The 27,340-nt window shown below is 42.5% G+C and overlaps 1 protein-coding gene across 1 annotated transcript in view; it reads right to left on the reverse strand.

The window, feature by feature from the left end:
* Positions 1-27,340, reverse strand: part of LOC144366447 (SHC-transforming protein 3-like) — a 76,598-nt gene that overhangs the window by 36,799 nt on the left and 12,459 nt on the right. Inside the window, 1 exon segment of the mRNA XM_078020727.1 lies at positions 7,234-7,360. Within this exon segment, the coding sequence (XP_077876853.1) occupies positions 7,234-7,360 (127 nt within the window).

Raw genomic sequence — 27,340 nt, forward strand, 5'->3', positions numbered from 1 at the left:
GGTACAAACACACATTTCAATACGTCATGAAATTTATATAGAATTGAAATCAGCTAAAAAAATGAAGATTAAGAGACCTCAGAGAAAATGGCAGATTAAAGACCTTTAAAAATTATCTCTTCCTTAGAAGCAACAATAAAACTGTCCAGAGATAAACTTTTATCAGAAATTACTTTTCCCAAACTCTGGAAATTAACCAGCAGCTCAAGAAACTTGCAGCATCCCAGGGAGTATTTATTTGTTAAAACTTGTAAAAACAATATCTTTGTGGCATTTTTAAATTTCCCTATTTCCATCTCTGTGTCCCTAATCACAGTGAAAACCAACACCCGGGGAGTCATGGAAGGGCAAAACAGTAGTGAGACTCCTTCAAAGCCCCATTCCCAGAAACTGACATTATTTGACCTGATTGATCCTTGAAAGACCCAACTCCCAAAGCTGTCCTTTTCTACATTTATTTTTAATTAATTCATAATAATCATGTATACTTATGGGGCACAGTGTGGCAATTCAATACATTTATATAATATAATCAAATCAGAGTAATTAGCATTTTCATCTTCTAAAACATGGTCATTTCTTTGCATTTGCTAAAGCTGTCTTTATTTGACCTAATTTGGAGCTCACCCAAAGAGACAAAGGATCTCATCCCCAGGGCACTTGTCAAAAACAATTAGAGGTGATGGTTTAACATTGTGGCTTACTGAGGCAGTGGGTGACATTTGGGTTGAACAGTAGATTCATCAAAAACCTTGAAAGGAAAAGCTGGCAAGAGAGTTTTTGTAGGGATTTTAACAAGCTCCAACATATTTCTGGGAATCTAGAGAGCCACATGCTTGTGTATGCCTAGGGTTGTGTGCCTGTACAAGACCAAGGTAAGAAGCCCTAAGCTCTCACCCCTGGCTGACCTTGACTGTCTGTGTGAGCAGAAAGTGAAGGTTAAGGTAAAGTTGTCAACTGCCTGGCTGAAGGTTGAAGGAATGCCCCAACACACACACACATACACACACACACAGCCCCATCAGTAGAGACTGGGAGACTGAGTGGTTCCAGACATTTAAGGAAACACGTCTCCAAGCATTAGCAAAGCAACATAGCTAGCCAAGCACAACCATGGGTGGACATATATGACAAAGAATAGAGACTTCACATATCGGGTAGAGAAAAGTCACTGGAACAAACTATCACAAACAACAACGACCACTCTGAAAAGGGGAGAAATATGATTTTCATTTTCCACATTATATCATGTAAATTTCCATTTTTAATAAAAATTATCTGGCATATGAAGAAACATGACACAATATCTTGTGTCTAGGAAAAAATAAATACAGAGAAATGGTCCCAAGGAAACTCAGACTTTGGACTAAGTGAACAGACCATAAATTAACTACCTTAAATGTGGTGAAAGAATTAAAGAGCCAAGTATAAAAACTAAACAGGAGAATGATGCCTTGTGAGATAAGGAATATTGATATAAAGACAAAAAGAATAAAAATAAAACACATTCTACAGTTGAAAATTCTAATAACTGAATTTTTTTAAAAAATCATTCAAGGGTATTAACAGCAGGTTTGAGCAGGCAGAAGAACGAAGGACAGGACTTAAATATAGGTCAACTGAGATTAATTAGTCTACAGCACAGAAAGAAAATAATGATTAAGGAAAATGAACAGATCCTCAGACACCTATAGGACTCCATTAAGGATATCAATGTACACATGATGAAATCCCCAAAGGAGAGCAAGACTGAGGAGGGCAGAGGAAAAAACATTTGAAGACATAATAATGAAGAAAATGAAGACATTTGAAAAAAGAGAGGTCAATGGCAGAGGAAAATCCTAAATCTTCAGTAATTGCATTCAATATAAATGCATTAAACATTCCGACAAAAAGTCAGAAATTGGCAGAATTGATTAAAATATGATTTGACTATATATTTTCTATGACAGACAAAGACATTTTAGGAAAAAAACAAAGGGAGAAATAGACAATTCTACAATAATACTTGAAGACACTAATATGCCACTTTCAAAAATAGATGGAACAAATGGAAAGAATATTAATAAATAGAACTTTGACCAATATAATAAACCAATTGGAGCAAAGAGACATTTACAAAAATACTCTGCTTAACAATAGAGAAATAAAAGTTTTTCCTCAAGTATATATGAAATGTTCTCCAGGAGAAACCATATATATGTTAAGCTATTAAATGACCCTCAAAAATTTTAAAGGAGTAAAATCCTAAAAAGCATGTTTTCAAAGAATGTTAAAATCAAAATGAAAATAATAAGAATATTTCAGGATTCACAAAATGTAGAAATTAACTTATTTCTAAATAAACATAGATCAAAAAAGAGATCACAAGAAAAATTAGAAAATTTTTTGAAATGAATGAGAATAAAAACAACTCTCCAAAAGTTATAGAAGAAAATAAAATAACTGCTCATAGGGAAATACCTGTACAATAAAAAACCTAAAGATAAAGATCTCAAATTAATAACTGACCTTCTACCTCAAGAACCAGAAAAGAAAGAGCAAACTAACCCCAAAGCAATCAAGAGGAAGAAAATGCCATTAAAATAGAAATAAAGGAAATGAACAACAGAAAAACAACCAAGAAAATGAAAGAAACCAAGAGTTGGAAAGATCAGCAAAACTGTCAAAGATCTAGCTAGACCGACCAAGGAAAAATTATACATTATAAAAATTATAAAATAAAATTGTAAAAATCAGAAATGAAAGAGAAGATAATACTATCAACCATACAGAAATAAAAAGAATTATACGAGAAATGATGCATAATTGATGCCAACAATTTTGCAGATAGAAAATTGCAAACTATTAAAACTGACTCAAGAAGAAATAGAAACTCTGAATAAGTAATAAATAACAAGATTGAATTTGTATCAAAAAGTTTACCCTCCAAGAAAAGCCTGGGAACATATTGCTTCCTAATGAATTCCAATAAATATTTAAAGTAAAATTAACAGCAGTTCTTCAAAAACTCTTGTTAAAAATAGGCAAGGAGGCAACATCTCCAAACTCAATCTATGAGGCAATAGTACCCTGATTCCAAAACTAGACAAAGACATCACAAGGAAAAAAAATCTATATCAATATCCCTTATGAATATGGATGAAAAATACTAAATTATTCCAAACAAGCCAAATTCAACAACATGTAAAAAGAATTGTACACCATGAGAAAATGGGATTTATCTCAAGAATGCAAGTTTGGATCAACATTAAAAAAACAAGTCAGAGGCTGTAATATACCATATCAATAGAATAAAAAATAAATACCAGATACTATTAATATCACAGAAAAAAAGAAAATATCCAACACATTTGCATAATAAAACACTAAAATAATAATAAACACTTGGAATTGAAAGTCATTTCCATTAAACACATCTATGAAAAGACCACAGCTCACATCACAACTAATGATGAAAGACTAGCTACTTTCCCTTAGAGCAGGAGCATTACAAGAATGTCCCCTCTTGCCTGCTCTATTCATTGTCTTGAAGATTCTAGCCAGAGAAGAAAGATAAGAAAAAGAAATAAGAGGAAGGAAGGAAGGAAGGAAGGAAGGAAGGAAGGAAGGAAGGAAGCTACCTCTCTTTGCAGATGACTTTATCTTCTAATAGAAAATCCCAAGGTATCCATAAAAAAGTTATTATCAGTAATAATGAGTTGAGCAAGGTTGATAGATACAAGATAAATGTACAAAAATCAAGTGTATGTTATACATTAAAAATGGGAAATAAACAAAAATAAAATTAATGAAGAATTCCATTTATTATAGCATCAAAAGGAATAAATTATTTAAGGGGAAATTACTAAAACAAGTACACTATTTATATGCTGCAAATTACAAGACATCTTGAAAGAAATACAACCCACAAAACTAGAGAAAATATTTGGTAATCATATATATATATTTTTTAAAAAGCCTATATCCAGAATATATAAAGAACTCCCACAATTCAACAATAAAAAGATAAGTATCCTGACCTTAAAAATGGACTAAAGATTTGAGCAGAACTTTCTCCAAAAAAGACATACATATGACCAATACATACATGAATAGAGGTTTGACATCATTAGTCATCAGTCAAATGAAAATGGAAATCCCAGTGGAGACCACTTAACTTGCACTAGGGTAGCTCAAATCTCATTAATGGATTGATCCGTGGATGGATTCGTGGTTTCATGGTCCCCTGACATGTGGTGAGAACTTAGCGGGTGGGGCCGACTTGAAGGAGCTGGGTCCTCCAATGGCACCTGAAGGCTGTACCTGGTCCCCTGTCCCTCCTTTCTCTTGCTCCCTGTCTCTCTCTTTGCCTCTGGGCGAGAGCTTTGAGCCCCCCTGTGATGGGGTCCAGTGAGGAGGAATGGAAATCTCTGAAACCAGGAGACATCCATTTCCAAAGAACAACCCTGTTCTGCGGAGCGTTGGCTGCACTGCATTCGCTGACTTCTCTGGCGTGGGGCTGAGATGCACTCAGGAAAATCAGTCCACAACCCGAGCCACCGTTCATTTAAATGTCCTTGTTTTTATTTTCAGTTAAAGAAGGGCGACGAATCCAGGTCACCATCAATGAACACAATGAGCAAAAATGACCCAGGAATAAGTCATTCCCCTCACCAGCAGGGAGAGAAGGAGAGGGGAATCCTGGCTCCAAGAACTGGGAACTCTAGGACTCCTGCGCAGCTCGGGAGACCCTCACCCGCCCATCTCCACCCCTGCAATGTGGGAAACACTGTACCAAACCCTCCCGCTTCTAGCAAATACTTCCCTATGTGGAAAGAAGTGAGAAGAAGAAGGGGAGGAGGAGGAGGAGGAGGGGGAGGGGGGGTATGAGGAGGAGGAGGAGGAGGGGGAGGGGGGTATGAGGAGGAGGAGGAGGAGGAGGGGGAGGAGGAGGAAGAGGAGGAGGAGGAGGGTGGGGGGAACCAAAGAGAACTCCCCCACACAGAAGCGCCTGCAATGCTGACTTCTGGGACCCTGGCACCGCAGGAAGAATGCCTGCAGTGTTCTCCACAGTGTAGGTCTCCAGAGGCTGGAGCGGGTCGGGAGGACAGGGCAGGTGGAGGAAGCACACTTGTCTTCCAGAACCAGGCTGATCCAGCAGCAGGTGGAGCTGGTCTCAGGGGCTCTACTTGATCGGCCCTCCTGGAGCCTGCGCAGTGAATGCACTGAGAACCGCCCTTGAAGGCGAGATGCTCAGCAGGACAAGCACCCGCAGCACCAAGCTATAGCAAAGGCCCCTTTGATGTTCTGTTCTGGAAATTTCATCAGTATTTACATCTGAAGTTTTTCTCAAAGGTTAAGATTCTGTCTACTTCCTTTTCTTTCCTCCCAAAGACATTCAGACTTAAATAGGACGCTTAGTCACATTCTCAGGACGTCATACCTTCAATCTGATGCCAGAGAAGCAGAACAGTTAAATTAACTCCTCTCTACCCAGGTTTGTACAAATCGTTTTATCTGACTTTTACAAATACAGAACATTTTTAAAAATACAGAAAGCCTTAATAATCAGTCTTAACGATACCTAGGCATCCATCCCTGAGATTAATCAAATGTTAGACCATTCAGCTATGTTTTATGCTACCTTTCTTTGGGGGGGGCTAAAAGTTCCCCTAGGAACTCAATAAATAAAATAAATACATAAATGAAGAAAAGAAAATAGAAAGGAAAGGAGGGAGAGGAAAGGAAGAGAGGGAAGGAGGGAGGGAATGGATCCCACTCGGATGGTAGATATGTTAATAATGTGTTAGTGGTAGAAACTAAATGCTGGATAGATGGGTATTCACTCTAAAAGTCTTTGTGTAATATTGAAACATTTTATTATTAAATGTTAGGGCAAAAATATGTTTAAAAAATACGTTTGACAAGTACATTTGAAACCAACCCATCACCTCCACCCATCCGAAGATACCCTGCCGCAGATGTGTAGTATTCTGATATGTTTTGGATACTCCTTACACATGTGTACCTATCCATAAACTCTATGCACAGTTGCTTATGTATTTTCAAAACACGTGGTGAAAAGTAAACACTCACACTCATTTCCAATTTCTTCAAGATTTATCCTGGTCACACACACATACTGATGGATTCTTTAACCACTATGTCCACCATGTAAAAAAAAAAAAAAAAAGTCTGTTGACTTGTTCTCCGACCAGGGTACCCAGGCCACTGGACTTCCTCCCCTTACCTCCCCTTAGAGACCTGTTCTGGGTGCAGCAGGCTGAACCTTCTATCAACCTCGAGAAGGTGGGCTTTTCACAGTGGCTCCCCAATGAAGGTCTTAAAGGGAATTTTCCAGGGAATAAGGAAAGAGATTAAAAGTCTCTTTCCAGAGAGGTCAAGAGGAGAAGGGAGACTAAGTGGGCCTTCATAATAGTGGACTGAAGACAGACACTGACCTATGGCTACAGCCCAGAGTGAAGTTTTGCACCTATAGGAGAAACTGTGAATGCGCCATTATAAATTTTCGTTATGCGTGTCGATCCAGGACAGGGTGAAGGGCAGAATCCTGAATGACCCATATGCCTTGTATTATGGCTTTTAATGCATTATGCTGCATGGAAGATTCTTCTGTCCCAAAGAAGCCCAAGAGTAGATGCTGACCACCATTTATAGTGAGCTCAGTCTCTCCTAAGTACTGTTGACAGTCACTGTTTCACGGAACACTGAAGCCAATCTCTCTATTTTATAGATGAAGCTCCTAGACTCAGAGAGTTCAAGGAACTTGCCCAAGGCCACACAGCAGTCAAAGGACTCCAAAGGACAATAAAGGTCACAAAGGACAATAAAGCAGAAGGGAAGCTGGCAGCCAGCAGGTGCTCCTTGCAGCAGGATGCTGGCTAATTGTAATAACGAGGAAAACGGGACGTTTAGGATCTGTGATTGCACAGACCTAAGGAGGTGACATATGGAAAAATCACAAGGTCGCACAAGAAACAGAATAAAATATCACAATGAAGTTGCTTTTTGGTAACCTTGGTTACTATCACTATAGTTTCAAGAAAATATTTTCTACACATTTGAAGCATCACCCATATGTTGCCTTCCATCTGTGACTTCCTGTGCCCGAGCCCAACATGAGCAGGTGTCTCTGAGCCCAGGAAGCCCTGGGATGAACTGGGTGTGACCAGAGTGTGGCTTGGGGACAGAGAGAGGGGCTTCAGCAAGTGGTGTGGCAGCACTACTCACCGGTCCTGGAGAGCAGGGATCTTGGAAGGACACTGCAGGTACTGCTTAAATCGGAGCTCAAAAGCTTGGCCAATGGAGCCAATGACGTCTTGGGCCAGTCTGTCACAGCATTCTAGAATGTGACAAGCTCAGAGAGAAGGAGACACAGACAATTAGAGACTGATGCGGGAGCTCCCCAGCTCCTCAACCAAGAGCTCCTTCTTGGGGTCAGAGAGGAAAGGGGGTGTTTTCTTGTTTCATCATGCATCTCGGCAGAAATGACTCCATCATCATCTCTGGGGAGATCCCACAGCTATGGTGGAAGGCATTCATTTTTTTTTTTTAAGAACCCGCTGTCTGCAAAATTATAGGTTCTATTTTTAAAGAAAGGACTTTTAAGTCAAAATTGGTGGTGCTTCAATATCTTCAGTCTTCAGACCGTCAATTCTAACCTTGTTAGGGAAACGGCATTTGGAGGGAGACCTCAGCACAGCCTAGAGCCTGGTCTTGCAGCAACGGAGTCCCATGAAGTGCCCATGGGCTGTGAGCAGTGGATTTAAACTGAGAGCTGTTAAGTGAACCTGGAGACAGTGGTTCCGCGACTTTTCAGTGGGAGTACAATGTAGACCACAAAAGGCAGTCGCTGGAAAGAGTGGGAAGCACAACCTCTTGGAATGGTGGTCAAGAGGTATCAGCCAGTGTGCCCGTCCCCGGAACGTGCAAGCCACGTCCCACACGAAACTGGGACTGGATTTTCAGGCAGATTCTCAGGAAGGCAGCTTGTGAGGAAGAAGAGATAGAAGTTAGGGAGCTGGTGGCCAGAACAGTGCCCAGAGGCGGGGCAGCGACCTGAGAGGGCTTTCAATGGTTCGAGGGCGGATACCAGCAGGACAGACTCCGCACCAGGACAGTGTGTCCCGATGTGAGACCTCCAGGCTCTGCGGGCCTGTCACCAGGAGCAACGTGCTAGACAAAATGACCAAGGCCATTGTTTGCCCTGAGCTCCTGCACGTGTCCCAACAGACCAGACCAGACCAACATGGAGTCCCTCTTGACAACTGCCCCATTACCATACGGAAACTTGAAGGAAGCGGACAGATCCCCAAATAGACCAGTTTCTCCAGAAAACAGGAGCCAGTATAATAAGAAAGGCCCTCTGCTTCAGCCCTGACCTTCCCACCACCCCAAAAAAGTTAAAAAATAAGTGACCTGATCTTGACCAATCAGGCTGGTTTTTTAAATCGTTCTGTCTCCTTGTGCCCACTTGACAAAACCCACCGTTCTGCTTGGCCCTGTGGGAGCTCTCTAGTTTTAGAAGGGGAGTTCCCCAATTCGTGAATCACAAATTCATGAATTGGGGAACGATGACTAAATGTGTTGTGATTTTGTCTTTGGACAAGCACAGCACACAGCCTGGGGACAAATGGGAGAAAGGGATTCTCCTGGAGAAGAGTGACAGATGCCCATCAACGCTCCGTCTCTCTCTTGCCAACAGCCACCACGTATTGCCAAGGAGGCTTCCTCCAGAAGCCCATGGATCCCCCAGCAAGGAGCTTGGTAGTCATTCCCGAGGGGCGGCAGTGACTAGGGAGACATGGAACTGCACCCACCTTGCCAGAGAAACCAGGACACGCCAGAAAGAAGCCTCGTGTAGACCGGAAGGGGGCAGAGACCCCCACCACCTCCACGTGCATCTGCCCAGAGCCAGCCAGATACTGGCGGTTCACCCACAGGACAGCCCTGGACCCTCAGTCTGCTAATCCCCCAGACTACAGGTGGACACAGGGACAGTATTTGGGGGGAAGAATGCGGCGAGCACACCATTGCTTTGGATTGCAGCGTAACCCATCACATAGATAGAGCAGTCCTATTTCAGCAACAGGGAAAGAATTCGTGTAAAAAGGTGGAGGTGTGCTAGATACCATTTACATGTTGATTCGTGATATCATCGGATTTTATCGTGGGTATTATTATTAGCATAGTCCTGGATAGTCACAAAGCAAGCCCCTATTAAGCAAGGATCACGGTGGCACAAGTCACCGAGGAATACAAATGCAAGCCTCAAGCTCAAAAGGAAGTGGAGGTTCAGACTTGAAGAAGCAAAATCCAGCCTGACCGGGTTCCCCCCAGCCTATCTGCAGGCTTCCAGCCATACTTACTGGCCCCTACTGTTCCACATCAGCACCAGCCAACAGCATGGCCTGGAACTTTAGAGAACCATAGAATAAGAGAGGAAAGGGGTCAGAAGATAGAGTCTATTTGTTAAAGGAGAGAAGCCACCGCTAACATCTGAAATGGAGAAGAGAGAATGAGGCTTGTTCAGGGCCGGCCACTCGCATCTCACCTCGACCAAACTCCTACACACCTGAAAACATGAAGGCTGTAAAGGGTGTGCTGTCCCCTAAGGCCAGGCAGCCTGGAGCAGTGCAAGGGCCTAGGTGCCAGTGCCCTCGCAGGGTGAGGACCAGGCCCTGCAGTCTAAGTGACAGAGGGTGGCACGGCCTACAGACAGCAAGCCGGCACATGAGCTCACGATCACCATCACTATTCACAGGAATTAAATCAGGACTCGGTCCTGGGACCTGGCATGGCCCCCAATGAATGGAGGAAACAACATCATCCGCTGCCTGGTCTGAGGATTCCTTTTGTAAAGTGGCCTTTATGTGTCCTAGAAGCTCACTCCACACACCCCAAAGGAACCCTGGATGTCGTCTTGGGAGCCTGGTATCTTCTCTGAGAGCTTTGCCGGTCTTTAGCCGAAGCCACATCCAAGAGGATCTGGCATGAACATCAAAAGATGAGTCCCCCAAAAGGTGGCCATCAGACCTGGGTAGCAGTGTGGGGCTTCACATGTTCATGAGGACATGGCAGCCAAAGGCACAGTTCCCAAGCAAGGAGGATGATGAGAGAGACCTGGATCAATGTGCCCAGAATAAAGAGGTGAAATGATGGAGCATCTTCACCTCTTTATCTGGGCACATTGATCCAGGTCTCTCTCATCATCCTTCCTTGCTTGGGAACTGTGCCTTTGGATGGCATTGACAGCCAGCAGAGAGTCATTTACTTACTGGTGGAGCTCACTGGCCAACAGGAGTCTCTTTTTTTACTTCTGTGAAGGTCAATGGTTAGAAAATTTATCTTTCCATCTTTGAGACATTTTTTAAAACAATTTTTAATTTGGAGGAGTTGATTTCTTATCTTTTCTGATTATTGATTTTACTTTGAAATGACACCAAAGTGTCCAAACTGGAAGTCAATCTTACCAGCTTTGCTATTTCTTTCCTGTTTGCCTAAGTTCTTATTGTCATTATAACCCTTGACTTATAGTTTCTCTCTGAGAAGTTTAGTTCAGTTAAAAAAATTAGTTAATAGTTTGATATAATCCCATTTGCCAGATCTTATTTTTTGTTAACTATGCTTTTGAGTTCTGACCCCAAAATATCCTTGCCCAGACCAATGTCATGAAGCATTTCCCCTATTTTCTTCTAAAAGTTTCATAGTTTGGGGTCTTACAATTATGTCTTTAAGCCATTTTAGTCGATTTGAGAGACAGCATCTAGTTGTATTCTTCTGCGTGTGGATACCCAGATTTTCCAATGACAACTTTTGAATAGACTATCCTTTTTCCCCAGCATGTGTTTTTGGTACCTTTATGGATAATCCACTAGCTGTGAAGGCATGGATTTATTTCTGGGATTTCTACCCTGTTCCATGAGTCTGTGTGTCTGTTTTATGCTCAAACTCTGCTTTCTTAGTGCAACTTTGCAGCATAATTTGAAGTCAGGTAGTGGGCTGCTTTGTTCCTTTTGCTCAAGATTGCTTTGGTTATTCAGGGTCTTTTGTGATCCCATACAAATTTTAGGATTGCTCTTTTTTACTTCTGTAAATTTCATTGGTATTTTGATAAGGATTGCATGAAATCTATAGACTTAATTTTTAAACAGTTGATCTCTTGGGCTGGAGATGTGGCTCAAGCGGTAACGTGCTCGCCTGGCATGTGCAGGGCGCTGGGTTTGATCCTCAGCACCACATAAAATAAAACAGATGTTGTGTCCACTGAAAACTGGAAAATAAATATTTAAAAAAATCCTCTCTCTCTCTCTCTTCTCTTTCTCTCTCTCTTAAAAAAATTAAACAATTGATCTCATGGGAGCAGAGAGTAGAACGGTAGATATCACAAGAGGGTGTTCGGGTAGAGGATGGATGAAGAGATGTTGGATCAAGGATATATAATTACAGTGAGAAAGGAGAATAAATTTCCAGAGACCAATTGTACAGCAAGATGACTATAGTTGATAACAAAATAGTGTGTTATTGAAAATGTAAAAAAGAAAACGGTTGCTATCAAAAAAGTAAAACTATGTGAGGGTAATGCATTGGTTAATTAGCTAGATTTAACCATTCCATAATAAATATCTACAGTCTTCCCTTAGAATATGTGGGGCATTGATTCCAGGATCTCCTGAGAATACTAAAATCTGAGGATGTCAATTCCCCGTACAAAATGGCATATATTTGCACACAACCTACACACATTCTCCCTATGCTTCGAAATCACTTTGAGATGACTTAAAGTAGCTAATACAATGTAAATGCTATGCAAATAGTTGTTATATTCTATTTTTATGTGTACTATTTTTACTGTTGTATTGTTATTCTAAATATTTTCCATCTGCAAATCCAAAAATGTAGAGTCCATGGATACAGAAGGCCTAGCGGACTTCAGTGTTAGGGTACAACAGGATAGAATCACACAGTGCTATCCACTGATTTAAAAAGTCAGAACAAAAATGTTTTCAACCTAGTTAATGCGAGGTTTGAGTCCATTTCCTGAAGCCCCTTAACTCAGCCCGACGGAGGCCGCAGTGTCTGTAACAGCACCTTAGCTAAGAGGCCCTCCAGCTCTCTCTGCTCCCTGCACGCCGTGCCCTGAGATGCTTTCCTCCTCTCGTGGTGCTCTGCCTCACCTTGGACCCAGAACAATGGATTCAGTCAACCACGGACTAAACCTCTGAATCCATGAGCCAAAATCAACTTTCCTCCTCTAAGTTGTTCTCGTCAGGACTTTTGGTCCCATCAATGAAAAGCTGACTAAAATATCCTGCTAAACAGTAGTTACTCTCTCTTCCTTTCATTGGGCTGAGAGCTCCCCACTTACATAGAGCATCAAAGTCCAATGGATTCTCAGCAGAGCAAAGGAGATTGCTCAAACCCTAGCAGGTTTATCAGCCAACCATAGTCTGTTCCTTTTATGTATTCATATGCCGCTCATTGTTCAAAGTTTTTGATCCAAGATAGGTAAGAAATTTAAAAATTAAGCTAGCATGTTAGTAGTCACTTAACATGTGTCCTAGCACCAGAGGACCAGATTAAAACTACAAGGAGATAGCATTTACACCCATCAGGCTGGCAGGGATTTAAAAGTCTGAAAGGGTCAATTGTTAAATCAAAGGAGCCCTTCTCTGTCACTTGTGGGATAATAGTTTCAGAAAAGCTGAGGATGAACAAAGACATGGTAATTCAGCCTTAGAGGTATGCATATCCTAGGAAAATTCTTGCATTGGAGCACAAAATGGTGTGTCCAAAGTAGTTACTGAAGATGTCATTCAATAGACATTTACCAAGCATCTAGCATGCTCTAGACCATACCCTAGGATCTGGGGATGGAGCAAGAAACAACACAGAGTTCCTGTTCTAATTAAGATGATATGTCTGAAGAAATACAAGCGATCAACAAATATACGAAAAAATGTTCAACATCACTAGCAATTAGAGAAATGCAAATCAAAACTACTTTAAGATTTCATCTCACCCTAGTCAGAATGGCAATCATCAAGAATACAGGCAACAATAAATGTTGGCGAGGATGTGGGGGAAAAGGCACACACATACACTGCTGGTGGGACTGCAAATTGGTGCAACCACTCTGGAAAGCAGTGTGGAGATTCCTCATAAAACTGGGAATGGAACCACCATTTGACCCAGTTATCCTACACCTCTGTTTATACCCAAAGGACTTAAAAATCAGCATGCCACAGGAATGCAGTCACATCAATGCTTATAGCAGCTCAATTCACAATAGCTAAGCTATGAAGCTGACCTAGGTACCCTTCGGCAGATGACTGGATAAAGAAAATGTGGTATGTATACACAATGGCACATTACGCAACCTTAAAGAAGAATGAAACTATGGTATTTGCAGGTAAATGGATGGAGCTGGAGAATATCATGTTAAGTGAAATAAGCCAAATCCAGAAAACCAAAGGCCAAATGTCTACTCTGTGGATCCATAATGGGGGACAGGGGCAGTAGGGAAGAATGGAGAAACTTTGGATTGGGCAGAGGGGAGTGAGGGGAGGGGAGGAGGCGTGTGTGGGGGAAGGATGGTGGAATGAGATGGACATTATTACTCTGTATACAACCAGTGTGACTCTGCACCATGTACAGTCAGAGAAAGGAGAAGTTGTGCTCCATTTGTGTACAGTGTGTCAGCGTGCACTCTGCCGTCATGTACAAGTCACTAGAACAATTTTTTAAAAATTAAAAGAAGAAAAAAAAAGATCATGTGTCTTATAAGAGACAAAAGAAGAGAAGACATGGACACAGATAGGAAGGGATGAGGTGAAAGTGGAGGCAGAGATCGGAGCAATGGGGCCGCAAGCCAAGGAATGTTGGGAGCCATCAAAATGGCAAGGGTCAAGAAAGCCTCCACTAGGGCCTTTGGAGAAAACGATGGCATGCTGTCCCCTGATGTCAGACTCCTGGCCTCCAGAAGGTTAAGAGAATAAAATTCTTTGTTTGACGCCACCTACTCTGTAGTCATTGGCTACAGTATCCACAAGGAACTAATACAACCATGGAGAAAAGGTGAAATAAAGGGAGATTCTGGTACCGGTTAAATGTACAAGATGATTGGAGGAGGTGACACTGGAGAGGACATAAGAAGGAAGCCGGGAAGGAAGCATGGGAAGGCATGTATAGGAAGGTCCTAGGTACGGAGTCTAATAAGTGCAAAGGCCCTGGGGCAGCAGCCTGCCAGTCATGTCCAAGGATGATCCCACAGTTGGTGCAGTGGCCATGGTGGGAGGGGAGGTGGTGGGAGAGGAGGTCAGAGTCAGCAGGATGAATCAGGAAGGCTAATGTCTTGTTGACAGGTGGCAGGAATAGACAAGGCAGAGAAGTGGGGAGCCAGGAAGAGATCATTGCTAAGAAGACAAGCAGGTGGTCTGGGGGGGTGGTGGGGGCAGCGTTCCTGGGCATTTTTTTCCCTTACTAAACCCACAGCTGAAAACTTAAAGATACCCACAAGGGAGTACCCCCCGACCATCACCAGAGGGTCCACTTGGTGTTCCAATGATAGGAGCTTCAACTACCTGGGCGATCGTACAGGGCAATTATTAGGGGAACCCCCCCGAGGGCCTTGGGTTGTTCTTACTAAGGACATGGAGAACAGGGATCGTTGAGATTTTCATATTGCATATCCCCAAAGCTCATGTGAGACCAAGAAAAGAACAGAGGGGAAATGACCCAATGGTGAGAGGCGGTACCTGATCCGTGTGTCAGTCCCCTGAGCTGGGTTACCTGGGAGGTGACCGTAGGCAGGCAGGGTGCGGCTGGAGGAGGTGGGTCACTGGGGGTATGCCTTCACTGGGGGGTGGTGTATTTCTGGGGGGTTTACGGGAGAGTCCTGCGAGTGCTGGGCGAGGGCTGGTGCCAGGGCTGTCAGTGTTTGGGACAACAAAGCACCTTTATCAGTGTCTGGGGTGCTCACGGCCTGGCTTGGCCTGAGGCCGGCGGGAGGTCCCCACGGCGGGCGGGTCACACAGGGCTCAGGGCACTCTGACTTTCAATCAGGGTGCCGCAAGAGAGTTGGGGTGGGGGGGACCCAGAACCACCAGGGAAAAGACCAGTGGCAGCAGGGGTGGGGGTGGGTCAGGAGCCCTCAGGAGGACGTCACAGGATGGGCCTGCCGTTCCCGAGTGACACAAGGAGCAGGCTGGCTGTGCGTGAGCCCAGCTTCCTGGGTGGGAAAGGGGGACTTGGTAAGACTGGGGCCTGGCTCTGTTGGTGAAGATCACTGCTCCCAAGAGCCCCGAGTGGGAACCATCTCAGCACCAGTGGTTGGGAGACGAACCCTCAGCCACACTGTCACCAGGACAAACACTGAACCTCCTGGGCAAACCGAAGGGAAAGATAAGAGAGTAAGTCATTACACACACCCCTACTCAGATGAGGCTTTGTTTCTAGGAAAAGGAATAATTACAGGCAAAACTACAGTTTTTTCCACCAATGGGGTTTTTCGTTTTGTTTGCAGTGTTGGGGGTTGGACCCACGGGTACCCACCACTCAGCGGCACCCACACTCCTTATTTTGTTTTGAGGCCATGTATTGCTTACTCACCTACACTGCCAACTTGTGATCCTTCTGCTCAGCCTCCCGGGGAGCTGGGGTTAGGGGTATGTACCACGGTGCCCGGTGATGAGTTCTTATTACATAAAGCCTTTCTGAAAAAAAAAATCTCTTAGGGCCTACTGCCTTCCAGGGTCAAAAGAAACAGATCCCTTTCACTGAAATGATTGCTGGGCTTATTGCTGGGCGTGGTGGTGCACACCTGGAATTCCAGCAGCTTGGGAGGCTGAGGCAGGAGGATTGAGAGTTCAAAGCCAGCCTCAGCAATGGTGAGGTGCTAAGCAACTCAGCGAGACCCTGTCTCTAAATAAAATATAAAATAGGGTAGGGATGTGGCTCAGGGGTCGAGTTCGATCCCTGGTACTTAAAAAAAGGAAAAAAAAAAAACACCAAGATAACCACCTATGACTAAAGTCCAGAATAAGGGAGTCTGGCTACCTGTGGTGGTGTATCCCATTTGCAGGTTTCACTCGAGTGCATTCCGCATCCCTCCCACTGTTAGGAAAATCTTGGGTGAAGAGCGCAGGATGTCTCAGGAACTTTTAAGGTTGAATATGTCAGTTTTTCTCCTGCTAAGGCAGCATCACCTAAGTCTCAGATATGACTTGTCATGTGTCACTCCAGGGAGTACCAGAAGGGGCCTAATCAGGGTGCCATTGTGACTAAAAATTGTATGAATCACTTGCCCCTTGTGGACAGCTGTATGTCCAACTGGAGCATCATTTTGTAGTTGCTTGTGACCCAAACAGGTCACTTAGAACTAATATGTACATATATATGGTTGCAGGACATGGGAGTCACTGGGTAGTAATGAGAGTCCTCAAGTGATATTTACCCCAAGAAACTGAAATAAAGACATTGAAGAGAAATCTGTACTTGGCTATTCACAGTAGCCAAGAAATGGAATCATCCTAAGAGACCAATGACATATGAGTGGATAAAGAAAATGTAACCGATAAAACATGATGGAAGACTAGGCAGCCATAAAAAAGAGTAAATCTTGTCATTTGCAGCAATATGGATAAACCCGGAGGGCTCTATATTAAGTGAAACAAGCAGGCACAGAAAGATAATTCTGCCTGTTCTCAGTTAATGTGTAGAATCTAAAAATGCTGATCTCGGCAATAGAGTAGAATGCTAGTTATACAGGCTGGGAAGGGTGTGGAGGAGAAGACGACGAGGAAAGACTGGTCAACAGGTACAAAACTTAGTTGGAAGGAATAAGTTCTGTTGTGCTATTGCCCAATAGGGTGAGTACAGTGAACAATAAACTAGATATTTCAAATAACTGAGAGAACTTCTAATATCCTCATCATAAGGAAAAGGAAATGATAAATGTCAGTGATAACAGAAATGCTAATTACTCTGATTTGATCATTACCCATTGTATAGGAGTATGCAAAACCTCCCACTGTACCTCATGAATAGTTATGTGTCAATTAAAAATTAAGTAAAACTTTAAAACATAAATTTTAGAAAGAACATGGTTCATTAGAACCCAGCAAAGCCAAATCTCTTGGGAGTTTCATCTCTCCTCTGCGCATGTCACTGCCTGGGCCCCCCATGGGTCCTGGTTTTCAACTCCCCCTCCCCAACCTCCAGGGGACTCTTACCTCCTTGAGATCTTGATGGTGGTGGTTCCCATGGGACTTGGTGACTAGGAAGAGAGACCTTTTCCCCTTCCACCAGATTAACTGTAGTAACTGGGGAGTCTTGAAACCAGGGAGATAACTATGAATGCTCATTAGAAATACTTTCAGATGAAGACGGTGAAAAAATGGTAGAAAAGTCACAGAACAGGCATCTGCTTTATGCTTTAAATATAAACCTTGCTGCTCGGCCATCAGTGGCTTATTTTAAAGCTGACATTTCTCCTTCTCTTCTCCCACTCCCTGTCCCTAACCTCGAAAGCAGCAAGATCACCATTCTTCCTGGACTCGGCCTAGTTGTCCGTCCTGCTCGCTGACCTCAGGAAGGAAGGGATCCAGACTTGGGAGCTGGGGCTCTAGGATGCAGGTGTGCCCCCTCAAAGCTACCGCCTAGATCTCAACTAGGACTCCTCACAGGGGCATCTGGAGTTTAGCCCCCTGTCCCCCAACACCACCCCCAGTAGTTAGAATCCAGCCCCAGGGCAGGAGTTCCTGTGTGTTCTCGTTTGCTAACAAATCAACAAAACTTCTATTTCCTTCCTCTCAAAACCTTGCCCCTGTGGTTGGATGGGCAATGGGATCCGCAGCAGCCAGGCCACCTGGGAGGCTCCCTGAGAGACAAGAGTCTTGTGCGTGGCTCCAGGAGACGGGAAACAGAGGAAAGTGGGGGATTCCACTCAGGAGTCAGCGAGGCCCCGGAGTGATGGTCTTTTAGAGAAATCGACTCCCTCAGTGCCAGGCCTGGGGCTGCTGCATGGGGCCGGGAGGCTCCCCCAGACCATCCTAAAGATTTGCAGAAATACAGACTTCCCTGTGGTCGCAGGTGTGCAGCCCGGCAGGAGCTGGGTGGCAGCAGGACCTTTGAAAAGGGAGGTTTAGATGGACACCAGCCCACGCACACCAGCTGCCGTCTGGCACAGCTCACACTGTCCAGTCAAGCGGCAGGATTCATCACAGGACATTCAGAGCCACCTCAACTGCCCCTGGAGAAGGGCGGGGCACGATTCCTGCAACTGTGGGGACAGAACATTTCCCAAAGGACACAAAATTGCCCTCCCAGCAGGGAAAGATCTGGAAGCAGGGCTGTCGTCACTCAGGTCATTGCCTGAAACTGCCTTTTAGAAATACTTCCTGTGCCCAGGAACTGGGCAGCACTGGGAGCAGAAGTGAGCCAGAGGCCAGGGTTGCACCTCCGCACCAGAGACACGCAGGTCACCCAGTCAAGACCCTGGGGCCTACCATTGCCTCCCAGTGTCTGGCGTGATCCCCCATGGAAGGCCCAGCTAGAGACCCCTCCATGTCACATCCTGTGCAGGGGTCACTTCAGGTTCTTTAATGTCAGCGTTTCCTTTTAACCACTGTTGTCTTCTGTGTTGACATGATAGATTTCATCCTGGCTGGTATCCCATTCATTGATCTGGTTTTATGTTGTTCCTTTAAATGTGTATAAGCATGGCCTTAGGCCTGAGCCTAAGCAACCCCATTTTAAAACTCCAGTTTGAAACCTGCAGTCTCACCAGGCATGACTAACCTGGCCCTACAGTATGGACCTAGGCACAGACAAGTCACTTCTCCCCACCCTGGTAAACTCAGTGTGAATCCTCTGGCATGGGCAAACCCCAATATAGAAGAAGAAACATGAGAAAACAGAAAAAATACAATGCAAAAAGTTCATAACTCCCCAATAACTGAATTCACATGTATTAAAGTAGATGAAATCTCCAAGTACTTTAAAAATTAGTTGTTAAAATGATTAACGAATTTAAAAAGATCTAAGGAATAAATTAAGGGAGGAATAAAACAGGATCTGAATGAGCCTTTCTCTAAAAAGGCAGATTCCTTAAAAAAAAAAAAAAACAGAAATCTTGGGAATGAAAGACACAATAAGTCAAATAAAAAACTCAATTGAAAGTTTCTAAAATATTTTATCAAGGAAAACACAGAATCTCAGCTTGAGGACAAGGCGTCCTTTGGGAACTTTCAGAGAGCATTAAAGACAAAAATAATAAAACTTTTCTGGTTTAGATCTGAGCTCAAAAAGCTCACGTGTGAAACAGTGCAAGAAATTTCAGAAGTGAAATAATTAGATTATAAGAGGTGTGACCTAATGGTGGATTTTCCCACCCATATGGATTAACTGGTTGGGAACTACTGGCAGGTGGGATGGGGCTGGAGGAGGTAGGTCACTGGGGTGTGCCTTAGGAGTTTATATGTTGTCCTTGGCGAGTGGACCTCCCCTCTCTCTGTTTTCCGGTTGCCCGGTCTCGGGCTGCTTCCTTCTGCCACATCTTTCCATCATAGTGCTCTGCATCGCCTTGGGCCCAGAGCTATGGAGTTTGCCGACCAAGGACTGAACCTCTGAAATTACGAGCCAAAATCAACTTTTCTTTCTCTAAATTCTTCTTGTCAGTTCTTTTGGTCATAGAAGCACAGAGCTGACTAAAACAGAAACTAGGACCAGAATATATAAGAACTCTGGAGCAACATTAAATGACCAAACGACACTCACTGGCAGAAAGGAAACAGTAGAAATACAGGCTATTATCATTGAAATCATATTCAGTGAAATAACAGAATATTTCCTAAACTTTGAATGAGTCATACATCAATTCGCTGGAAGCATTTGGAATCCTAAGTAGAGAAGACACATGACACATTATAATTACAATGATAAAAATCCAGAAAAAGGAAGAATGTCAGAGGATATAAGAGAGATGGCCAGGTCACATTTTAAAAAAAATTACTCAGATTAACAGCAGATTTCTCTGAAGAAACCCTGAAATTCAGGAGGATTTGGACTGATGTATTTTGAGTCCCAAAAGAAAAAGATTGCCAACCAAGATTGCTATAATCCAGCAAAGCAATCCTTCAGAATCGAAGAATAAATAAAAACCTTCCAAGGTAAACATAAAGTAAAGAAATTCATGACTTCTTAGCCAGCATACTTAAAGGAATTCCACACACCAAGAGAGCTCAGGAAAGAATAAATCTCATTAGAAGAATAGATAAGCAAATGAGAATTAGCACTGAAGCAAACACTGAAAAGAAATAAAAATCACAGGACAGAATACATTATCTCTCTACAATAACACTGTGTGTAAATAATTTCAGTTCTTCAGTTAAAAGAACTGTCAGATTTCATTAAAAAAATAAAAATGAGACCCAACTGTATGTTGTCTGCAAGAAACACATCTCACCGATAGACATCCACAGGCTTAAAGTATAAGAAGGAAAAACGAAGATCTATGCAAATAAAGCCTGAAAGCAAGCAGGAGTAGCTGCTCAATCTGTCAAAGTGGACTTCACATCAAAATTAGTTAGAAGAGACAAAGAAGGTCAGCACACACCAGTAAAGAGAATAATCCAACAAGAAGACATAATGATAGTCAATATTTAGGCCCCACACATAAGGTGCACCTGATTTATAAAACAAATGCTGTTTACCAAAAAGGCTCAGGCAAATCCCAGTATAATAAAACAGTTATTTCAATACACCTCTCACCAATCGGTCACCTAGACATAAAATCAGCAAAATGCTACAGAAGATCGTATGGATTTCACAACATCTACAGAATATTCCTTCCAACAATAGGTGACTACACTTTCTTTTCAGCTGCTCATGGAACTTTATCCAAAATAGATCAATCCCATCTTGGGCCACAAAACAAGTCATCACAAATACATAAAGGATGATAACATTTATTGCATATTATAACATTATAATAGAATGAAGTTAGAAATGAACAGCAAGAAAAAATATAGAAGCTATATAAAAACACATGAAGATTCAATAACTTTTGAATGATGACAGGGTCGGTCAATAAATACGATAAAATTTATAATTCTTAGAATCAAACAAAATCTTTGATACACAGTAAAAGCAATTTTAAGAGGAAATTTTATATCTATAAATGCCTAAATAAGAAATGCCCAAATAAATCACCTCACAATCTTAGTAAAACAAAAATGAACCATTCCCAAAATGAGAAGAAATATAATCCAAAACCAAAGTTAATGAAATAGAGAACAAGAATACAGTGCAAAAAATAAACAAAGAGTTGTTTTTTTTTTAAATATGGGCAAGTTTGATAAACTTCTATTCAAACTAACAGAGAAGGGTGGGTGGAGAAGAGTCAAATTAATAGATTAGAGGTAAAAGGAAATATTAAAACAGACATGAATGAATCCAGAGGATCATTTGAAACTATTTTTGAAAACTTACATTCCAATAAATTAGAAAATCTAGAAGAAATGAATAAATTTCTAGACACATATGAAATACAAAAGTTGAACCAAGAGGATATAGAAAAACTAAACACCCTGATAACAAACAATAACATTAAAAACAGTAATTAGAAATCTTCCAACAAAGAAAATCTCAGGACCAGATGAGTATACAGCAGAATTCTTCCAGATCGATAAAGAAAAAATGCCAATGCTCCTCAAATTATTCTATGAAATAGAGAGGGACATTTTCAAACTCATTCTATGAAGCCAGTATCACCCTAATATCAAAACGAGGTAAGGACACTCCAAGGGAAAAAAACTATAGTCCACAAAAAATAGTAACCTTATATAGAATGAGCAGTCTAGAGAGCTAACGTATAGTACAGTGACTAGAGTTAATGATGACAGTTTGCATGATTGGAATTTCTAAGGCCGTAGATTAAGTTCTCACTATACACACATACAAAGGGGATAGGTATACTAATTTGACTATAGTAAACTTTGGACTGTATCAAAAGATTATTGACTGTATCAATAGATTAAAGCTATGTGTGGTGGTGCACACCTGTAATCCTAGCTACTCGGAAGGCTGAGACTACAGGTTTCAAGGCAGCGTGGGCAACCTAGTAAGACCCTGTCTCAAAATGAAATTTAGAAAGGGCTGTGGTGTAGCTCAGTGGTAGAGTGTTAGGCTTAACCTCCAGTACAGTAAAGAAATATCAATTTATATATTTTAAATATTGACAAGTTTTAGTTTAAAATTAAATATAAGAGGGGAAAAAAAGAATTTCAATTTCCTGAAAAACAGTGAATCTATTCAGGGCTATACTAATAACTTAGTCAAAGTTGAAGACTTCCATTCAGTCTTTTCACCTCGTTCTGATGCCTCATTCTCACACAAAAAAATGGAAAAATGGTGAAGCATGATGGTACACATCTGTAAGTCAAGCAAATGTGGAGGCTGAGGCAGGAGAATCACAAGTTTGAGGCCAGCCCAAGCAACTGAAGAAGGCCCATAGCAACTTAATGAAAACCTGTTTCAAAATAAAAAGGGCTGGGGATGTGACTCGGGAAAGCACCCCTGGGTTCAATCCCAAGTGCCCTCCCACCCCCCCAAAAAAAACCAAAATGGAAACATAGGTAAGTTCTAAGTTGTTGGATTTTTTTTCAAGTTCTGAATAAGATCCAGAAATACTAATGACGTGAGCACAAGAGTAATATCCAAGGGCTGGGGATATGGCTCAGCTGCACAGCACTCACTACCATGTGTGAGGCTTTGTGGGTGGAGTGTGTGTGTGTGTGTGTGTGTGTGTGTGTGTGTGTGTGTGTGCAGAAGAGAAAGAAAGACAACCCTTTACCTGTTTGATAGTGTTTCACGTGATCTCATAGATCTTGTTCAGCAAACAGGGGTACAGTCAATCACTAATAAAAAAGAAAGAGGAAACTGTGAATCATCTTGTGATCTAAATGAGTCACTCAGGATGTAGAGTCCCTAGATTACCAAAGGACAGTCTCAGAGTGAGAGCTCTTTCTCACGTCCCTAATGTACTAGTCACATCTCCAAAGCAACACTCCAGTAATATCGTGGGTGTAAGATGTACCCTGAAAACTCATGCAGAGGTGAAGTGATTAGATTATGATATCTACAGCCAAATCAGTAGATTAATCCATTTGATGGATTAGTAATTTAAAGGAATTATTGTACTTGGAGAGACCTGTAGGCAGCAAGGGTCTGGAAGGAAGAAGTAGGTCACTGGGGACAGGCCTTTTTCTCTGGTGCCTCATTCTCTTTCTGTTTCCCAGCCCTCAGCCATACCCTTCTACCATGATGCTCTGCCTCACTTCAGGCCCAGAGTGATGGAGTTGACCAATCATGGACTAAACTCTGAAACTTGGGAATCTAAAATAATTTTTTCCCTCCCCTAAATTGTTGGGGTTTATTTCCCCCCTAGGTCTTTCAACCACAGTGACCAAAATCAGACTATTTTAATCACCCTTTTCTCTGCTGTGACCAAAAGATCTGATAAGAACAATTTTAGGGGTGGAAAGGTTTATTTGGGGGCTCTCAGATGGCCGACTCCATTCTTTGGGGACCAAGGTGAGGTGGAACATCATGGTAAAGGGTGTGGTAGAGGAAAGTGGCTCAAGATATGGCACCAGGAGGCAGAGAGAGAACTAAGCTCAACAAGGACAAAGTTCATCAAGGCATGCCCCCAGTAACCCTTCAGTCACACCCTATCTGCCTAGTTACCACCTGGTAAATTCCTATCAGGGAATCAATGCACTGATGGGTTGAAGATTTTCATAACCCAATCATTACCCTCTAAGCTTTCTTGCATTTCACACATGAGCACCTCTTATCTAAACCATCACATTCTGCCCCAGAATTCATGCCCATTTCACAATGAAGAATACATTTAGTCAACTTCCAAGAGCCCTCATAGTCTTAACAGTTCTATGATTGTCCAAAAGTCCAAGTTCAAAGTCTCCACCAAGACTCAAGGCAAACTCTCAAAGTAAGTCCCTGTAAAAATCAAAAGAAAGTTACAGACATCCAAAATATAAGGACACAGAGTACTTAGTTCTGTTCCAAAATAGAGAGATATGGGCACAAAAAGAAGGGACAGGACCAAAAGATCGAAATTCAACTGAACGAACAATTCCTACAGCTCCAGTATCTACAGTACATGGCATGATAATGGCATCACCTTAGGATCAGTGTAGACCTGCCCTATAGCCTTGTCGGTGGCAACCCATGTGGCCTCTTTCTTGGCTTCTCTTTGCTTGATTCCTGCAGCTTTCCATGTGACTGTCATCTCTTCATCTTGGAGGTCTCCACGGCAACTTCTACTTCCTTCCCATGAGTTGCCCTCTCAGGGGCTGCCTGCTGGGATTCCAGTCCTGCTGCTCTTCGCTTGGCCTCTCAGGCATTCCTCTGAAATCTCAGTGAAGCCTCCATGACCACCTCTTTCCAGTGTCCTGAATTCCTGAAGAACCAGCACCAGGTGGTTGATGTCGAGGTCTTCTGCCATCTTGAGCAGTAGCCAAGCCTCCTGGGACCATGGCTGCAGTAGCCCTTACGTGCCTGGGCATCTGAGCTCAGAGAGACAACTTCCTAGACACTCTCTGTACAAGCAGAGTGCTCCCCCTCCCTTCTATTTGCACCTTCAAGCCTTACATAGGTATGGTCTTGCAAATGTCTGAGATGCCCTCAAGCCGTCTTTTCTATTATCTCTGAGTAAAATACTTCAGCATCTCTTGATTGGTTATAATCTCTTTAATCACCACAGCTTCCTAAGCTCCATTTTTACTCACAATTTTCTGGTCAAACTGCAAGTTTTTCAAATCTTTATTATTTGCTTTATGCTCTTGATTATCACAATAAACTTTGCTATAATCCCCTGAATGCTGTGCTACCTTGAAATTTCCTCCACCAGGTTAATTCATCTACCACCTTTAAATTCAGCTTCACAGAAAGTTTTGGGACATGGGAAACCGTAGACAATTTCTTTGTCGGAATGTAATGAGAATGGCTTCTAGTCCAATTTCCAATATCATCTTCCTTCTCTGAAACCTCATGAGCCCCCTCTTTACTGTCCATAGTCCTACTGGTTTTTGAGCTCCTTTCAGAATCACTCCTTAATCTCTGCTTACATCATTGTAAAGCTTTTCCGGCTTGTAACCTGTACTTTTCAAAATCCTCCCCCCCTGCAAATCAGCTCCAAAGGCTTCTGAACAACACGGTCAGGTTAGTCATAAGGACAACCCCACTTATCCATATCAATTTCTGTTTCAGTCAGCTTATTCATTGCTGTGATCAAAATACCTTACAAGAACAGCAGGAAGAAAAGGTTATTTTCTTATTTTTTTTTAAGAGAGAGAGAGAGAGAGAGAGAGAGAGAGAGAGAGAGAGAGAGAAAGGGAGAGAATTTTTTAATATTTATATTTAGTTTTCAGTGGACACAATATCTTTATTTTATTTTTTATGTGGTGCTGAGGATCGAACCCAGCACCCCACACATGCCAGGTGAGCATGCTACCACTTGAGCCACATCCCCAGCCCAAGTTTATTTTCTTTTAAGAAAATTTAAGTTCAGTCCATGATTAGCCAACTCTATAGCTCTGGGCCCAAGGGAAGGCAGAATATGTGGCAGAAGGGTATGGCAGAGGGAAGCAACTCTGGCAACCAGGAAGCAGAGAGAACTCTGCTTATCAGGGACAAAATATGAACCCTAGTGATTCATTCCTCTAGCCACATCCTTCCTGACTACAGTTATCAACCAGTTAATCCACTGAGTAGGCTATGCCTCACAATCTAATCATTTCACCTCTGAAAATTCTTGCATAGTCTCATATATGAGTTTTTGGGGACACCTCACATCTAAGCCATAACACCATTCCTATACACGTATCTAAAAGAATTCAAGTCATAGCAGCCTAATTCACAATCGTCAAGTTATATAACCAGCCTAGGTGTCTGGAACCAAATGGATGGATACAGCCAACATGGTACATATATGCATGATGGAGTTTTATTCAGCCATAAAGAAGAATAAAATTATGTCACTTTCAGAAAAGTGGATGGAACTGAAGAGAATCATGTTATGTAAAATAAACCAGACTCAAAAATTTGAGGGTCATGTTTTCTCTCATATGCATAAGTGAAAGAGAATAAAGGAAAAGCAGGATCTCATGAAAATAGAAAAAAAAGATCATTAGGATAGAGGAAGGAATCAGAAGAAGAGAGGAAGGAGGGCCAAGGAAGATATTGGGGATTGAAATTCATCAAATTTTATTATGTACAAGTACAAATATGTCACAACAAATCCTATAATTACTTATAATTATTATGCTCTAATTGAAAAATTTAAGATACTTCTAGAGAAGCCAAAATGACATGCAAAAATTCATAAGCAGGAATAATCATAGAAACAAACAGTAATAGCAGCAAGGGACAATAACCTATTACTGTAAGGTTTCAACAGAAGACTTGCAGAGACCCCGATGTGTCACAACTCTGGCAGTTGTGAGGACTATGCTTGGGGCCCAAGGAACTACAGGGCTTCAAGGCTCACTGGAGCACACAGTCCTACAGTATCTGAAGGAGGACTTAGCTACTTGAGAACCTCCGTCAGAACTTCACCTCTAGAACTCTTACTAATCTGATCGTTAATGGGAGAGGCATTCATACTAAATTAAACCTTGGCCTAGGGGAGGAAAGATAGAAGGAGCTGGGAAAAGGCCCTTCCCTGGCTCCCTGGGAGGAAGAAATCCTGGGTGGACACAGATGGGACGGAGGCAGATGCTCTGCAGTCAAGTTCATGGCAAGGTTGCCGCAGAGATTCAGCCAGGCTCCCCTCTCCACCCACACTGCCTCCCGTGTGTACAAAACAGAGGCATGACAGATAATGGTGGCTGGAAATTCCTGGATATGATTATCCTCAAAGGGTAGGTGTGCTGGCTATCTTTTTGTCACCGTGACCGGGATGGCTGACAAGAATCACTTAGAGAAGGAAGTTTATCTGGGCTCATGGTTTCAGAGGTTTGGTCCATTGTCGGCCAAATCCCTTGCTCTGGCCTTAGGTGAGGCAGAATATGGTGGCAGAGAGAGCAGTGAAGGAAAGCTGCTTGCCTCGTGGCCACCGAAAAGCAGAGAGAGAAACAAAAAGGATCCAGAGGGACAGGACAGAATTCCCCAGGGCCTGCTCCCAGGGCACTACTTCCACCAGCCATGCCCCCCCTGCCTGCAATCACCACCTAGAAGCCCATTCAGATTACCACTCCATCAACTGAATGAATGCACCCATTACCTGTGACTCTTATGATCTAATTATTTACCTCCT

Source organism: Ictidomys tridecemlineatus, chromosome 9 (assembly GCF_052094955.1).
Source record: "Ictidomys tridecemlineatus isolate mIctTri1 chromosome 9, mIctTri1.hap1, whole genome shotgun sequence".
NCBI classification, from domain to species: Eukaryota; Metazoa; Chordata; class Mammalia; order Rodentia; family Sciuridae; genus Ictidomys; species Ictidomys tridecemlineatus.